Raw genomic sequence first — 18,623 nt, forward strand, 5'->3', positions numbered from 1 at the left:
CCAAACACTTGGATGTCATATAGGCACTTCAAACATAACATGTCGAAAATGGAAATTGCTTTATTTTCAAAAAAACAAACCCCTGTTCTAATATCTCATTTTGGTTGATGTTTGTGGGAATTAGAACTTTCACACCAACAATAAAAGAGACTGAGATAGAACTCTTGAGTCAATGGCACTTAATTAAAGAGTCCTTAGTCCCCCTTTAATGAAGTGGATCTCAGCTCTTTCTCATGATCTGAGATGCTTCTCTTCTTCTAAGACCTTGTATTTATAAAGTCTGATACCTTGTATTACCTTGGACATTTTAGAATGACTATACAAAATCACAGAAAAATTCCATTAGTTGACACATGATGCATATGCTAAAATAGCCAGCAGGGTCACAAGTTGGGTGAAGCATGAAATTCTATTCAAAATAACTACAAAAGCTATAAAGTTTAGGGAAGTGTATCTACCAGGATCCACCCAAGAACCATGTTAAAGCAACTATAAAATACTCTTTGCAGAAATATAGACTTAAATAATTAGGGAAACACAACTCACATGTCAAGACAATATTAAAAAATGCAATGTAATCAACTTACTTAAATAATGCTATGAAAGGAATGTTTAACAGAACTAGAAAAAAAAAGTACCAAAATTCATATAGAGGAAAAAAGGTCAAGAATCTTAAAGTTAATAAATAGTGGGAAGGGACTCTATCAGACCCAGATCTCAAACTAAACTACAAAAACATTAATCATTAAAATTATTTGGAACTAATTAAAAAACTGAGACATTAATCAGTCAAGCAGGTTAGGCAGACAGTATACAAAAATATTGTAGTATAATGTTTGATAAATCCAAAGACCCCATTTACTGGGGGGAAAAGCCAATATCTGACAAAAACTTCTAGGAAAACACAACAGCAGTTGTCCAAATGAGGGGCGGCTAGGTGGCATAGTGAATAAAGCACCGGCTCTGGAGTCAGGAGTACCTCGGTTCAAATCCGGTCTCAGACACTTAATAATTACCTAGCTCTGTGGCCTTGGGCAAGCCACTTAACCCCGTTTGCCTTGCAAAAACCTAAAAAAATAAAAAAATAAAAAAAATGTCCAAATGGATGAATGACCCTACGAATATAAGAGAAAATCATAAATAAATTAAAGGAACAAAGAAGAAATTATCTTTCAGATCTATGGAGAAGGGTTCATAGACTAGTGATAGAGATGACCAGAAAATAAAATGGACAATTTTGATATCAAATTTTAAAATATCTATATAAACAAATTATATGTAGTTAAAATTACAAAGGAAATAGTGAAAATCTTTATAGCATGTTTCCTTAATAAAGTCTTATATGCAAGATATATAAAGAATTAATTCAAATTTATAAGACTAAGAGTCATTTCCCAATAGTTAAAATGCTCAAAGGATACAAATAGTATCCTGAAAATAGGCTGCTTTCAAAGAAAGAAATCCAAGCTACTAACGATATGAAAAAATGTTTTAAATCATTAATAATCCAAGAAATGCAAATTCAAGAAATGTTAATATCCAACCCAACAGATTTTCAAAGATAACAAAAGAGGAAAAGGAGAAATATTGGAGTGACTATGGGAAAACTTGCACACTAGTGAAATGGAAGAGCTGTGATCCGATCCAGACTTTTTTAGAAAGTAATCTGGATCAGTGCCCTACAAGTTATCAAAACTGTGCATAGTCTTTGACTGAGTTATACCATTACTGAGTCTGAACCTTAAAGAAATCAAAGAAAAAGGAAAAGTATGTAAATAATTTATAGCAACTCTTCATAGAGGAAAAAAAATTGGGAACTAAGAGGGTGTCCTATTGGGAAAGGGTTAAACAAATAGTGGTTTATGAATGCAATGGAATATGATTCTGCCAGAAGAAATAATCAAATGGATAATTTCTGAGGAAACTGGGAAGACTTTTATGAAATGATGCAAAGCAAAGTGAGCAGCACTAGGAAAAAAATTTGTAAGTCAACCATATTATAGAGAAAAAGAACTGTGAAAAGACTTTAGAATTATTTATCAGTGCAATGATAAATCAAGAGTTAATGAAAATGAAACAAACCTTTCATCTTCTGCCAGAGAAGTAAAATAAAGATACAGAGGGATTATACATTTTTTGAGTGCAGTAAATGTGGGAATTTGTTTTGCTTGACCATGTTACTCTCACTAACTGATGTAATGCTTTAAAAGGTAGCATAACAAGTTACCAAAGTAATATGCAATTAGTTACTCTGTCAATTGAGTTTATGTTTATAAACATTCTGCCTGATTTTTTCTCCAACAGAAGTCAAAAGAAAAACAAATTATTATCAGTTAATTTACTTATTCATAATTCTAGAGAAGATTAAAATAAATGGTTACTTTAAAAAAATAATCATTATCCTCCTTTGAAATTTAAAATGATAAAAATCCTAAGGCTAGTGACGAACCATCTCTCTCTTTCCCTCTTTCTCTTTATCACACACACACACACACCTTTATTTCAATAATAAAACCAAGTTCCATCTTAAAAAACAAAACAACAGAAAAATTAACTGAACTATTGCAGTAAAATTTCCACCATTAGATTTGATACCTTACAAAGAACTTGATCATTTAGTACTGGGAATAAAATTTCTCCTTTTCTACCCTCTTAAAGGAATAATAAGGGATTGGGGTAGGAAGAAGAGCAAAATAATTAATTTTTTTTAAAATTACCAACAACCAATCATTACCACCAAACACAAAGCATTACTAGGCCAAAGACCCCAATGACTATTTGTAAAGCCAGAAGCTAGGTGACATGGTGAGCGAGAGCTAGAATACAATCTGGAAGAACTGCAGTTAAATCTTGTCACACTCTTATCTCACAAGCTCTGTAATCTTGGGTTTTGCAAACTTTAAAGTATTATATAAATGCCAAATATTTTTTCCCTACCAGTTTCCTGCTTCAAAGAACGCAGGATCATTAAAAGTACAGAAATAAAGCCTCAAACTTTGCTTGTATATGTAACGAGCATCTTCAGATCATCCCAAATTTTATACAAAAAGGAAAAAACTCACCTGAGAAATATTCTTAGCTGCCATTATCTGCAACAGAGTCCGTAAAGCACTACTTATGGCTTCTAGGAATTCTGTGTGTTTGGCAAAATCTAAATACACATAACAAAAATAAAATCAAGAAACTTTACTTACATATGTTTTAGGTAAATGTTTTTACAAGAAATAGTGGCAAAAATAAGGCAATACCCTAATACCAATACAAAACTATTATAATCTGAACATATTTGATAGCTAAGCTTGTCTTTATAATCAAAAAATTTGAAATCCATACAAATCAATTATTTTAAGATGGCTTTCTCAGCATGCACACTGATTATTTGTGGTAATACAAATTATAATAATGAAAAATTCAAAAAAAGGAATTTGTAACTACATTCAAATACAACTATATCTGATGTCATGGAATATGCAATCATACTTCACTAAGTATAAAGTCATTAAAATTTGAAAAATTTCTTGGGTTTCCCAATCTGCCAGAGAATCATTTTCACTCTGTTGTCCAGTCCTTGTTGGGAAAGACCAGCAGCATCTCTTTGATTACCTTTGATAAACTACCTTTTGAATTTTCTTACTACCTTGACTCATACTATCCTTTTTATTGGAAAAATCTGAAAAATCTTTTTTGCAAAATTGTCCCCAGTTTGGAGATACACTATTTCAAATGTCCTTCTCATTGTTCATAAAGGTCAACAAATGAAATGATATCAAAAGGAGTTAAAGATGAGAGGTGACAAAAAGCAGTGCCTTCCTTCCAGTTCTTTATGAAGTACTTAATATCTTGCTACAAAGAAACTGATCTACCCAATAATAATTATCATCAATATTCTAAGTGAATTTAACTTGATTTTATCACTGAATTTTGCATTTACTATTCAGATTAATAAAGGATGGCACATCATTACAAAGATGAACAATATGGAACTGATTCCCCCCAACATTTTTAAAGTTTAATCTTCATAATTAACATTTTCTTAAGTCTTTAATCAAGAAAGCAAATTTAAATCAAATCTTGATTTGTAGCATTTGCTGATTTCTAAGGTAATGTAATTGCCTGCACTGAAAATTTAGCAATCTTCTCGAGAGTCCTTTGAAATTGGCTCTAGCAAACCCCAAACTCAGCTCCCTCAGTTCTTTTGCAGGATAACACACCCATACCTTTTTCCTTTCTCCATCTAGACCCCCCTGGGGAATATGTTCAGTTTTCCTCTTAGAAAGATATCTGCCCCATTTTCCTAATAATTATCTCACCTCAAGATTTACCTTAGGCTTATATTATTCCCACAATCAACTCTCTCTCTGCTCCTACTCACATACTACTAAATGAAACCGACAAAAAATAATAAATTATGCTACCTAGATCCATTATTATTTTATGTTACATAATCTTACCACTAGACCCTCACTGTGGCAAGGTAATCCTATTATATCTCTCCCAATTCATTATCTTACCATAACAGCTTTTTAAAACTTTTTCATCCCTTCTAAAACCTCACATAGTTTTGATATAAGAACCCTAAATATTTCATTTAGAAAAACTGAGGCTATTCACAAGAACTTCCTTTTAATATTTTCATTTCACATGACTGACTAACATGGCCTCTATGATGATCTTCATCTCTGTCTCCCATGAGGTAGTCCATCTCTTTGCCAAAACAAAACCCAAGTCGTACTCAAGAGATCCCATTCCATTCTATATTTTCCAGGAGCCTGTCCCACTATCTCTGCTTTTTTAGTTGTTCAGTTGTTTTTCAGTCATTTCTGATTCTTCAAAATCCCATTTGGGATTTTCTTGGCAGAGATGATAGAATAGTTTGCCATTTCCTTCTAGCTCATTTTAGATGGGGAAACTGAAGGAAACATGATTAAGTGACTTTCTCCAGGTTACAGAGGTGCTAAGTGTCTGAAGCTGCATTTGAATTCAGATTTTCCAGACCCTAGGCCTGGTATTTTATCCATTGTACCACCTAGCTGTTCTTTGTTCCTTCACTAATCTTTATTCCCTGGCTTTTTTAATCATTTTGAGGAATTATCAACACATCAACCCAACTCTTTATGGAAAGAGCTCCAGAAAAAGAACTGGTAGAGCCTGAATGCAGAATGAAGAAGATACTCTCTTTATTTTTCTTAATTTTTTTTAATCTGTTTCCTTTCATAGCATGACTAACATGGAAATGTGTTTTGCATGACTACACATGTTATGTCAAAGTGCATGCCTTTTAAATAAGGGGGTGTGGGAGAGAATGTGGAAATCAAAATTTGAAAAAGAGACTGTTAAAACTGGTTTTGTATATAATTGAGAAAATAATAAAATATATAAGAAAAAGAAAACAAATTTATGGAAAGATAAAAACCATCTGAGAAAATTTGTTATTTCTGAAAAATATGTAGAGAGCTCATGGATTCTAAGGGGGAAATTAACAAATTCCCCAAGTTTTAAATATGCTTAAAGTTTCTTCTAGAAATTAAATAGTTTTTAATAAAATGGATGAGGCAGAAATTTAGGATCACATTAAATAGTAATTTCTGTAAATTACTCTTTTCAATATTAAATATATACTGCATTCAATGTTTAAAGGTACTTAAAAAGTCTTACTGATCAAGCTATAATTTTATTTGTGAAATCAAGGGTTAGGAGGAGGTAGATTTACAAAAAAAAAACCACACTATTTTCACACTGTTACACAACTCAAACAATATTTCTGGGCCCTACAATGTGTGACTTCTCTTTCTGATTCATTCTAATTTCTAAGGCTTATTCAGAGAATAAGATCTTAATGCCAGGACAGCAAAAAGAAAGCAATGGTGAAGAGTAAAGGATGTAAGGTGCCTTTGGTAATAAAAATCTGGGAAACTTTTTAAACAATGCCTAAAATCAAGAGGAAAAGGAGGATTCTGGGTATAATTTTTTAATCAATGAATAACCTAACATTTTAGATCACACACCACAAATGGTTTTTTGAAGAGTAGACTATATTGTGTTATTATAACCTTTGAATTTAATTATTGAGAACCATAGGTCAAATAAATGGTTTTACAATTTAAACAATCCTTAGGGGCAGCTAGGTGGCACCGGCCCTGGAGTCAGGAGTACCTGAATTCAAATCCGGCCTCAGACACTTCATAATTATCTAGCTGTGTGGCCTTGGGCAAGCCACTTAACCCCATTGCCTTGCAAAAAACAAAAACAAAAAAAACCTTAAATCATGTCCCCCCCCCATAAAAAAACTAAAGGACACTAAGTAAATAAGCTTAATTATAATTTACCATGCCTGATTAAGCTCTTTAGCATACAATTCCATAATTTATGTTACATGAAGTAGTAACTTTATCTGTTTAAAATGCCAGTGGGTAACACATAGTATTTATAGATCCTTGTTGAATTGAATTTGCATGTTTGTATATTTTGTCAGTACTGATTTATAATTAAGGTAAAATTAGACGACAAAAAACAATATGGAATAAATTCTCAAAATGCCATTAATTGAGGGGCTGCTAGGTGGCGCAGTGGATAGAGCACTGGCCCTGGAGTCAGGAGTACCTGAGTTCAAATCCGGCCTCAGACACTTCATAATTACCTAGCTGTGTTGTAAAAAAAATGCCATTAATTGAGATTGATATTAGTTAGTAAATGATAGAAAATGATAACAACATTTACATGTTAATCAGTCTAAGCTACACATAGGAAACAAGTAGGATCACAGGATATATGAATTAAAAGGACTTTAGAGATCATTAAATCTAATCTCCCTTCATTTTTTTTAGGTTTTTTTTTTTTTTGGCAAGGCAATGGGGTTAAGTGGCTTGCCCAAGGCCACACAGCTAGGTAATTATGAAGAGTCTGAGGCCGGATTTGAACTCAGGTACTCCTGACTCCAGGGCCGGTGCTCTATCCACTGCGCCACCTAGCTGCCCCTATCTCCCTTCATTTTAAAGATGAAGTTAACTGAAGACCAAATTTCACTGGCCAGGATGGTTCCATGTGGTGGAGGTTGTATTCAAAGCAAATTGGCAATGACAAAAGATGGGAATAGTTATGCTGAACAGGTTGTGAGAAAACAGGCTTATAAGCATGTTGACAATGGAATTGTCAAATCAGTCTATCCATTTTAAATATTTTTTTTAAGTTTGTTTTTTTTTTTTGCAAGACAAATGGGGCTAAGTGGCTTGCCCAAGGCCACACAGCTAGATAACTATTAAGGGTCTGAGACCGGATTTGAACCCAGGTACTCCTGACTCCAAGGCCGGTGCTTTATCCACTACGCCACCTAGCCGCTCCTTAGTCCATCCATTTTAAAAGGCTCCTTGGAAGGGGCAGCTAGGTGGCACAGTGGAAAAAGCACCGGCCCTGGAATCCGGAGAACCTGAGTTCAAATCCAGTCTTGGACACTTTAATACATACTTAGCTTGTGTGACCTTGGGCAAGTCAAACAAACAAACAAAAAAAGTACTTAGAATCAGGCAATTAGAGTATCTAAAATGTTCATAATCTTTTCATCTAGAATCAAAGATAGACTAAAAAAAGGCATTACTAGCCTTACACTCCAAAGATGCCTCTGAAAAGAACAAAGTCTCCACATATTTCAAAATACTTATAGCAGCATTTTTTGAGAAAGTAAAGAAATGCAAACGAAGTAGATATCCATTTAGTAGGGTATAGCTTAAACAAATTGTGGTCCATGAATTTTATAAGATTACAGAGATGTAAAAAATAACAAACATGATGAAAACAGAGAAGGATCTACATGAACAGAAATAAAGTGAAGTGTCAAAAAAAAAACCCCTAAAAATAGTAACTTAACAAAAAAATGAAGAATCACAAAACCCCTAAATGTTTTCCTTAAAAAGATCTAACCATTAAGAGTCACAAAACTAGAATTAAATCCCCACTTCCAACAAGATAATAAATTAAGAGGGGGAAAAGTTACTACTATAAAAAAAAACTAGGAATGGGAACAATGAAATTGAAAATTAACAAAAATTTATTTTAAATGGTTGATTTTTTAATAAAAATGGAAAAAATCTATATAACTACTTTTCTCAGACTACTGATACCAATATTATTAGATATGTAATGGTTGTTTGCAAACCTTTCGTATTGTACTCTTTACAATTTCATTTTCATTCTGAATACACCTCCTTTTGTCCCAGACCTCTTTGTCATACTGCTCTGGACTAGCCCTCACAGTGAGGCAGCCTCTCACTTATTGACTATACTACGTTATCTCCTTTCCTTATTTCTTTATCATCATCATCCAACAAAATGGTCTAAGAGGAAAGAGATGGAATATTTCTTGTTTTCCACTGCCACTTCTAGATTCTCTTTACCACCAGAAATTCTTAGCCTGGGATCCAAAAACTGATTTTTTTCTCTTTAAAAATTATTTTTTAAATTTTTGTACAAATGATTTTTTATACATTACTAAAATATTCTTTTTAACAGCAAACAATACCCCCTCCCCCCAAAAAACAGACCCTCATGAGCAATGAAGTAAAGAGAAAAAATAAAAATAAAAAAAATGTGCTTCATTCTGTTCCAACACCACCAGCTATGTTGTGGGTGGATCACATTCTTTATGATAAGTCCATCACAAAAGCTACTTCCATATTTTTCCACCATTGCCTTGGCTGATCTCAACTCCCTCCATTTGTACTTCCCCACTATCATATACTATATTTTTTCTATTCTTCCACTCTGTCCCTCTTCTTAAATGTGCTATACGTAGGGTAGTTCAGTGGTGCAGCAGACTGATCACTGGGGCCAAGAGGCTCTGAGCCCACATACCACCCCTAAGGCCGAGCAACCACCCAGCCTTGTGGTCTTGGACAAGTCATCCAATCCCAGCCCCTTGCAAGAAGTAAAAAAGAAAATGTGTTATATCTGACCACTCTCCCCCTCAGTCCACCCTCTCCATCACTCACATCCCCACCACCTTCCCCCATCTCTCCTTCTTACTCTAGATGTCTATACCCTATTGAGTGTATATGCGTTGTTTCTCTGAGCCACCTCTGATGAGAACGAATATTCCCTCAATCCCCCTTGCCTTCCCTGCTTACATATCATTGCAATAGCTCATTGAGATAAAAAAAATCTTATATAAAATATCTTAGTCTATTCCACCTCTCCTTTCTCTTACTCCCATTACATTTCCCAAATTCTTCAAATTCAGCTGTCTCCTGTGCTTCATCTATAAAAGCTCCTTCTACCTGCTCTATTAAATGAGAAGTTTCATATGAATATTATCAGTATCATTTTTCTATGCAGGAATACATGTAGTTCATCATCAAGTCCTTCATATTTTACCCATCTCCATTCTCTATGCTTCACCTGAGTCCTGTATTTGAAGGTCAAACTTTCTGTTCAGCTCTGTTTTTTTCAACAGGAACAACTGAAATTCCCCTGGTTCATTGAAAGTCCATCTGATGTTCAGGTTTGCTGGGTAGCTGATTCCGAGCTCTTTTGCCTTCCAGAATATATTCAAAGCCCTACAAGCACTTAATGTAGCTGCTGTTAAGTCCTGTGTGATCCTGACTGCAGCTCCATGATATCTGAACTGTGTCCTTCTGGCTGCTTGTAGTATTTTCTCTTTGACTTGGGAGTTCTGGAACTTGGCTATAACATTCTTGGGGGTTGTTTTTTTTTGGATCTTTTTTTTTTACAAGGCAATGGGGTTAACTGGCTTGCCCAAGGCCACCCAGCTAGGTAATTATTAAGTGTCTGAGGCCGCATTTGAACTCATGCACTCCTGACTCCAGGGCCAGTGCTCTATCCACACCACCTAGCCACCCCTTGGATCTCTTTGTTGGGGAGATTGGTGGATTCTCTAAATTTCTATTTTACCCTCTGCTTCTAGGATATCTGGGCAATTTTCTTTAAACATGAGGTCAAGGCTCTTTTCTCGATCATGACTTTCAGGTATCCCAATAATTTTTAAATTATCTTTCCTCAATCTGTTTTCCACATCAGTTGTTTTTGCAATGAGATGTTTCACATTTTCTTCTAATTTTTCATTCTTTTGGTGTTAGAAGTATTGTGTCTTGACTTCTCGTAAAATCAACAGCTTCCTTTAGCTCCATTCTACATCTGAAGGATTTGTTTTCCTCAGCTTTCTTATCTCTTTTTTCCATCTGGTCAATTCTACTTTTTAAAGCATTCTTCTCCTCAATAACTTTTTGAACAGTTTTATCCATTTGACTTATGCTGGTTTTTAACATGGTATTTTCTTCAGAATTTTTTTGGAACTCCTTGACTAAACTGCTAACTTCATTTTCATGTTTTTCCTGCATCTCTCTAATTTCTTTTTCCAGTTTTTCTTCTAACTCCCTCATTTGATTTTCAAAATCTTTTTTGAACTCTGTCATAGCCTGAGCCCAATTTCTGTTTTACTTGGGAGTCTTTAGAGGCAGGAGCTTGTGCTTCCTCATCTTTCAGATTGAGTATTTTGATCCTTCTTGTAGTTCTCAATGGTGTTCCTTTTTTCTCTGTTTACTCATTTCCCCAGCCTGTGCCTGGTCTTGGGGTGCTTCCTGAGCTTTTGAATATTATTGGGACACCTCCCCCTGACAAGGATCTCAGTATGTGAGGCTGTCTTCCCTCCTGGTCTATAAATGACCACAAGGGTACCCCTCTGCCACGTGGCTGAGGTGGGGGGAGGCTCTGTCCAATGGGGGGCCTATACTGTGATGAGGATCTAAATGTGGTCAGAGCCCCAGAGTTCTGTTCCAGGTACATTAGACAGACCTTGGAAGTCTCTCTCCACTCCACTACCTTTGGTAGGCTGAGTACTCAAGGCTCAGTTGCCTAGGGACTCCTGCTTACCTGCTCCACCTGCTTCTGTTTCTTGGATCTGGACTGAAGTGGCTCACTGAGTGCCCTGAGGGCTGGGCTTCACACCTCACTCTGGCAGAGATCCCCTACTGATTTTCCAAGTTGTGCCCGGGTGTAAGTCAGGAAACTGCCTCTGCTTCATGAGCCTGCTCCCAGGTACCCTGGGGCTGCCTCCAGAAGGCTGAAGTTCCTTCACTCTGGGGCCACCCCCTAACCCTGTGCAGCAGAGACTTTCCACATTTTCCACTATTACCTTGGTCTGGAGAACTGCCTCACTGGATCCCTCTGTGAGTTCTGTCTCTTGAAAATTTAGTCATATTTTTATGATTTTTGAAATATTATAGAGAAAGCACCTAAGAGAGGCTTTTCTCCTGTCACCATCTTGGCTCCACCCCTCCACAAACTGATTTAAAAAAAAATATTCTGATAACTATGTCAATATATCTTGGTGTCCATAATCTTTTGTATTTTATGAATTTCAGAAGAGCTCATAGATGATCAAGATTCCTAACAGTATTTATCACACCAAAAAAGTTAAGAAACCTCCTCTTTTTTGAATTTCAAAGTATTAAAATATTCCACCCAATCCAGATCATGGTAGGGGCTGTATAGGAGCCCCCAGGGCATGAGGTCAACTGCTGGCTCAGCATCCTTGTCTCTTCAACTCCTTTTACCAGAGAACTTCAAAATCATGTTGTCTCTCCAACTCCCCAGTCTCCCAATTCATCAGTCTCTCTTTAAAGTCCAGGATTTACCTCTCCAGTAACACAAAAAGATAGTCATCCACTTTATCTAATCATTATCCAAAAAAGTTTCCGATTTCTAAAAAAACGTACACTCCCAAATACCATCTGTATCCAGAGAAAGAACTGTGGAGTTTGAATCAAGACCAAGGACTATTACCTTTAATCTAGGGGAAAAAAAACTGATATCTTATTGTCTGATCTTGCTATCTCTTTATTCTTTGTGTTTTTTTCCTTAAGGATATGATTTCTCTCTCATCACATTCAATTTGGATCAATGTATACCATGGAAACAATGTAAAGACTGGCAAACTGCCTTCTGTGGGAGGTGGGGGGAGGGAAGTAAGATTATGGGAAAAATTGTAAAACTCAAAATAAAATCTTTATAATTCAAAAAAAATGTACACTCCTTTATCCAATTATTTCTCTTCCTTCACACAACAAACCTAATTACCTTTCACCTAAATGGTCTCCCTGCCTTTTATTTTATTTATTTATTTTAGGGTTTATTTTGCAAGGCAATGGGGTTAAGTGGTTTGCCCAAGGCCACACAGCTAGGTAATTATTAAGTGTCTGAGACCGGCTTTGAACCCAGGTACTCCTGACTCCAGGGCCGGTGCTTTATCCACTGCACCACCTAGCCACCCCTTCCCCCTGCCTTTTAGATCTCTCCCAACTACAGCTCATTCAGTAACTCCTTAAATACAGATCTAGCAAGGAAATCAAATTGATCCAGTCGTAGGAAAAATTGTTCTAAATCATTACTTATTAGAGAAATGCAAATTAAACCATCTCTGAGGTAACACCTTATACCTCTCAGACTGGTCAATACAGAAAAGACAGTGATCGATGCTGGAAGGAATGTGGGAAACCTGGGACACTAATGCATTGTTGGTGGAGCTGTGAAATCATCCAACCTTTCTGGAAAGCAATCTGAAATTACTCCCAAAGGGCAATAAAAGGCAAAAAAAATCCAGCAATACCTCTACTGGGTCTATACCCTGAAAAGATCATGAAAAAAGGCAAAAACATCACTTATATGAAAATATTCATAGCAGCTCTGTTTGTGATAGCAAAAAATTGGGAATCAAGTGAATGTCCATCAATTGGAGAATGGCTAAATAAATTGTGGTATATGTATGTTATGGAACACTATTGTTCTATTAGAAACCAGGAGGGATAGGAATTCAGAGAAGCCTGGAAGGATTTGGATAAGCTAATGCTGAACAAGATAAGCAGAATCAGAAGAACACTGTACACCCTAACAGCAACATGGGGTTGATGATCAATCTTGATGGACTTGCTCATTTCATCAGTGCAACAGTAAGTGACAATTCTAGGGTATCTACGATGGAGAATACCATCAGTATTCAAAGAGGAAATTGTGGAATTTGAACAAAGACCAAAAGACTATTACCTTTAATGTTTTTTAAAAAGTATTTTATTATGTAATTTTGCTATCTCTTATACTTTATTTTTCTTCCTTAAGGATATGATTTCTCTCTCAATACATTCAATTTGGGTCAATGTAAAACCATGGAAACAATGTAAAGACTATCAGACTGCCTTCTGTGGGGGGAGGGAAGTAAGATTGAGGGGAATAATGTAAAATTCAAAATTCAATGGCTCAGCTATTGCCCTTTAGGGCAAAATATTGACTCCTGTTTTAGCTTTTAAAGTCTCATAACCTAGTCCTGTTTGAATAGACATTTTTACCTAATCCAACTGGTCTTGTCTATCTCTTCATACACAATCCTCCAACTCCCACTTCTATGTTATTGCAATGAACAACTTCTGGGGTGGCTAGGTGGCATAGTGGATAAAGCACCGGCCCTGGAGTCAGGAGTACCTGGGTTCAAATCCGGTCTCAGACACTTAATAATTACCTAGCTGTGTGGCCTTGGGCAAGCCACTTGACCCCATTTTGCCTTGCAAAAAAAGACCTTAAAACAAAAAGAACAACTTCTACATGAAGTTTTTATTAATGTGCCCTCTTCTCCAATTATTTTATATTTCTTCTCTTGAAAACACTGAAGACATGCCTTTGTTATCTCCCTCACTAAAGTATAAACTCCACATGATAAAGTTTTAATTATTATAATTTGCATTCCTAGCACTTAGGACAGAGAAGGTACTTAACACATGCCTGTTGATTAAGTTTGTAGTTTGGCATATCAACAATTCTAATTGCTGTGACCCCGGAAAATTCACTTTAGGGCCAACTTTCACAATACAGCTTAAACATTTACCTGGCTGAGAAAATACAAGGTGGGACAGGTGCTGTGCAAGTGTCTGAAGTGCTGGGGCTCCTCCAAGACAGTCCACATCTAAAACAGATAAGATACTGTGGAGGCACACAAGGGCCCTACACTGTATAATGTTCATCCTGAAACAAAAGGGACAATTATGCCATGACATCCAGTTCAATGATCTATTATGAATTTTTAGTTTTTCCAAAGTGACAAGATAATGGAATTGATATTAACATTTAATGTACATCATGTATTAAAATTAAAAGGAGCTATATCCTCGATGAAAAAGGATAAAATTTGTAGTAGTTTGTATAGGATCTTGAGGTAAACAGAATTTCAAGGTCTTCCAAATCAAATTACTTGTGCAATCAAAGTGTCACCAGAGTAATTTTTTCTTGAGTGAGGAATATGGTATATGCTTATAAATGGAAAAATGACTTGGTATACTCTAATTAATGACCTACAATTTCCCATAAGATGAAAATGTGCTAAAAGTATAAAAATGCTTACTTTCTAATTAGTGGCTTCCAAGTAGGATTCCTGGAACAGATATCAACTGCTACACTATTTGGAAATGTGATTTTCTCAAAAATCTAAGGGAGAAAAAAAAAAATCAATAAATTACAACATACTAGTATGGTTTTACAAATTTTCACTTCACTAATAATACTCAACATGGGGATAATCTCAAACCCTTGTTCTTTGTTGGATTTTGTCTCTTTTTTTTTTGGTTTATACAAGGCAGTGGGGTGAAGTATCTTGCCCATGGTCACATCAGTTAAGTATTTTTTTTTTTTGCTGGAAACTAGAGCCTTACTCTTGTCCTTTTAATACTGTCTGTCCATCTTTAATCACTTATTTTTTAATTATTTTTTAATTTTTAAAAATTTTTGTTTGTTTGTTTGTTTTTTAGGTTTTTGCAAGGCAAATGGGATTAAGTGGCTTGCCCAAGGCCACACAGCTAGGTAATTATTAAGTGTCTGAGACCGGATTTGAACCCAAGTACTCCTGACTCCAGGGCCGATGCTTTTATCCACTACGCCACCTAGCCACCCCTTTGTAAAAAAATTTTTTAAAAATATTTCTTTATTTTTGCCAATCCATTATTACAATAATTTTGTCATAAGAGTAAACATAACCCCCCCCTTCCCCCCGCCCAAGATAATGAGAAACCTCACGAATAGTGAAAGAGAGGGGGAAAAAAATGATGTACTTCAGGCTGTGTTCGGATTCCAATGGCTCTATTGCTGGGGTGAGTTGCTTTCTTTATCTAAGTCCACCAGAGAAGTCAGTTAAGTAATTATTAAGTGACTAAGGCCAGATTTGAACTCAGGTCTTCCTGACTCCAGGGCTGGTACTCTGTCCACTATGCCACCTAGCTGCCCCCCCACACTATAATTCTTTAAAGGAATTTATTGGCCAATTCTTTTTGGGATTTTTTTTGGAAGGCAATGGGGTTAAAGTGACTTGCCCAAGGTCACACAACTAGGCAATTCTTTCGTGTCTCAGGTGGGATTTGAACTCAGGTCCTCCTGATTCCAGGGCCGAGACTCTATCCACCACGCCACCTACCTGCCTTTTGGCTAATTCTTATTATTCACACTCAAATGGGGAAATCTAGGCTTACTGCATTTTATAAGGTTACAAGTATACCTCAATTTATTTCTCAAGCCCTTCCCATCATCCCCAAAATAGAAGAAAATAGTTTACCTTCTTGGGAATGAAGTAGTTTATAAGAGCAGTATGAACCTCAGCAGAAAGGCAGAGTGGGGACATTAGCTGTCCATTGAGTTCATTAAAGGAATTATCCATAAATGCATCACTTTCATCACTGCTAGAAAACTCATCCCACTCATCATCAGAAGGATCTAGGTATGAACAATTCAAATCACAAACAAATATTAAAAACAAGAAAATTCAAATATAACCCAGTCACCTGTCCCATCATTACATGGGTAAAAAGCAAAAGAAAATGTCAGTCTATAAAGAGTTAACGTACCCTCGCTGCAGCACATGTTGACAATAATCTCTAAGGCAATCTGTTGAGCTGTGAGTAAGGCTACAGTCTGTTTCAATTCCTTTTCAGTTGGCTACAGAAGGAAAGAATAAATTTTCAGTTTCTAAAATATAATTTTGTGACATCCCTTTGGCTGAAATCAGAAAGAGAACTTTCTCATTTGTAACAGGGCATGTAGTGAAAAAATACAGTAGAAAAGTTCAAGGAGTCAAAGTTACAAAAGATCAATAATTATAAGTTACAATTACAGGTCTTTTAAGAAAGAGTCAATTACTACAAGGGTTCCTAATTATGACGATTTTATGACTAAGAAAATTTGATTAAAGAATATCTGTAATTTCAATAAAATTTTTTTCACTCAGCAAAATTCTGCCTTCTCTCCTCCTAACCATTATAAATATGTACAGTGGGGGAAGCTAGGTGGCACAACAGACAGGGCACTGACCCTGGAGTCATTTAATAATTGCCTAGCTATGACCTTGGGCAAGTCACTTAAATTGCCTTAAATAAATAAAATTTAAATAAATATGTAAAGGATAACAGATCAAATTCCCACATGGGGTTATGTCCAAAAAAAGATTGTCATTCTGCACTCTCTGGAATTATGGTAGGCTAACTGATGATCAAAGTTTCTAAGTCTTTCAAAGCTGTCTTTATAATAATTCTGTCAGTGTATATATAAAATGTTCTGGTTCTGCTCACTTCACTTTGCATCAGTTCATAAGTTTCCCAGGTTTCTTTGAAACCATCTTCTTTTTTTCTTACACTATTACAGTATTCTATCAGATTTATAAGCCCTAACTTGTTTCAATCATTCTCCTAGTTGATGAGCATCCCTTCAGTTTCTGACTTTCTACTGTCTCAAAAAGAGTTACAAATATATATTTTTGTATAGAACTTAGGTTTGGTTTTGTTTAGAACTAATCTTTCCTATTTCTACCCCAATTCTAAATTCCCCTTTTTTTCTCTATTTCTCTGTTGAATGAAATGTATTTCTTTATCCAACTCAGATGAGAAAGAAGTTCAAGTATCAGTCCTCCTCTCTGCCTTTTTTGTATAGGCTGCTTCTTGGGTACCCTGATAATGTGGGAAAATTTTCCCCAACCTTCCTCTCCTTTTCTCCCCTAGCATATTCCTCTTTCACTTTCCTTTTAAAAATATCAAAAAATAACAAAACCCTTCTCAAGCTCTGTCTATTTAGAATTCCTTGTTGATCCCTGAAAATAGGCTTTAAAGGACATGCAACTTATCTTTTTCCCCATTAGCTGCCAACAGTTTATTCTTGTTTCATCCCTTATGACTGTTCAATCTTGTTTGCCTTTTTTATGTTTCCCCTGACTCCAATATTTGACACAAAATTTTATGCAGTTCTGGTTTTTTTCATGAAGCTTAGAAGCCCTCCATTTCATTAAAGATCCATTTATTCCCAATAGGATCATATTATATTTTGCTGAGTAAATTATTCTTAAGTTCTCACAGGGGAGGGGTAGCTATGGTTATGAGTTTTAAACACAACATTTTCCATTTCATACTGGAGATGATAGGGAGTCACTGGAATTTACTGAATATGGAGGTACCATGATTATCCTGCTGCAGGATACAGACAGGATTAGAGGATGGAAATGAGACTTTACTGAACTCCTAGGGGTTGAAGTCACATTCTTGATACTCTGTACACAGCCTAGAACCTATCCTCTCCACAACCTAGAATATGACCTCTAGCATAGGTCTTCTCCATCTGTCTTGGACTTATTATTAGTAAAAATGAAACTGCCAAGTGGTATCTAAATAAGTTTAGGTCTTTTTGGAACCTCTTCTTGCACCAATATATAGCTTCTTCCTGCTCTGGAATGGTCCATGCCACATAACAGATATACTCTGTTTTGAGTATCTGTATACCTCCCTGTTGCCCCTTAGCCAACCTGGACTGAACATGACTCACTGACTTTTTTCCTTGAGTTTCCTGACAAGGATTCAGTCTGATATAATTTGCTTTAATTATCATTATACAAACTAGAATGTAAGTCTAAGTGAAAAAAAAAATAGGGGCGGCTAGGTGTCAAAGTGGATAAAGCACCGACCCACTGGAGTACCTGGGTTCAAATCAGATCTCAGACACTTAATAATTACCTAGCTGTGTGGCCTTGGGCAAGCCACTTAGCCCCATTTGCCTTGCAAAAACCTAAAAACAAACAAACAACAACAACAAAAAAACACATTCTAAAGTTAAATAGATTTTGTTTTATGCCACACAACACTGAAAAAATGGTAGCTATTTTATGAAGGTGATTAAGAATTAACTCATAAAGATTTTTTGGTTTCAGGAAAGAATAATTGATATATTAAAACATTTTCAGACAATAAGGTGTTATGGTTTTTGTCATTAAGATGTTCAAAAAGTCACAAACCAGGGTGGACTCAAAATGGTAGGGAGTACAGTGAGTTTTCCTACTCTCTCCTCCCCTTTCCCAACTCACCCATAAAGATAGAGAAAGTATGACTGGTTCAGTTTTTTTATGTTTCTCTCTTGCACAAAGCTCTTTTTTGATTCTCATTTCATTCAGAGCATTATTATTCAACAAATTAACAACTTAAGCTAAGGTACTCCAATATATAAATAAAGAATTATATCTTTCTTAGGCTAGAGTATGTTTCAGTTTAAAAAAAGATTCCTATATGAATTACCAAATAAAAGCATAAAATGGCAAATTATTAACAAAAAAT

The 18,623-nt window shown here is 35.7% G+C and overlaps 1 protein-coding gene across 3 annotated transcripts in view; it reads right to left on the reverse strand.

Annotated features, from left to right (window-relative positions):
- The window catches only part of LOC141505491 (HEAT repeat-containing protein 3-like), a 53,322-nt gene that overhangs the window by 19,000 nt on the left and 15,699 nt on the right, over nt 1-18,623 (reverse strand). For 2 of the 3 annotated variants that reach the window (XM_074211373.1, XM_074211375.1), the window contains 5 exons: nt 15,882-15,972; nt 15,593-15,750; nt 14,393-14,475; nt 13,880-14,016; nt 3,063-3,151 (listed from right to left, as the gene is read on the reverse strand). In XM_074211373.1, coding sequence (XP_074067474.1) covers nt 3,063-3,151; nt 13,880-14,016; nt 14,393-14,475; nt 15,593-15,750; nt 15,882-15,972 — 558 coding nt within the window. The remainder of the gene's footprint in view (nt 1-3,062; nt 3,152-13,879; nt 14,017-14,392; nt 14,476-15,592; nt 15,751-15,881; nt 15,973-18,623) is intronic. The other variant, XM_074211374.1, reaches the window with a different exon arrangement.

The sequence above is a fragment of the Macrotis lagotis genome, chromosome 1 (genome assembly GCF_037893015.1).
Source record: "Macrotis lagotis isolate mMagLag1 chromosome 1, bilby.v1.9.chrom.fasta, whole genome shotgun sequence".
Taxonomy (NCBI): Eukaryota; Metazoa; Chordata; class Mammalia; order Peramelemorphia; family Peramelidae; genus Macrotis; species Macrotis lagotis.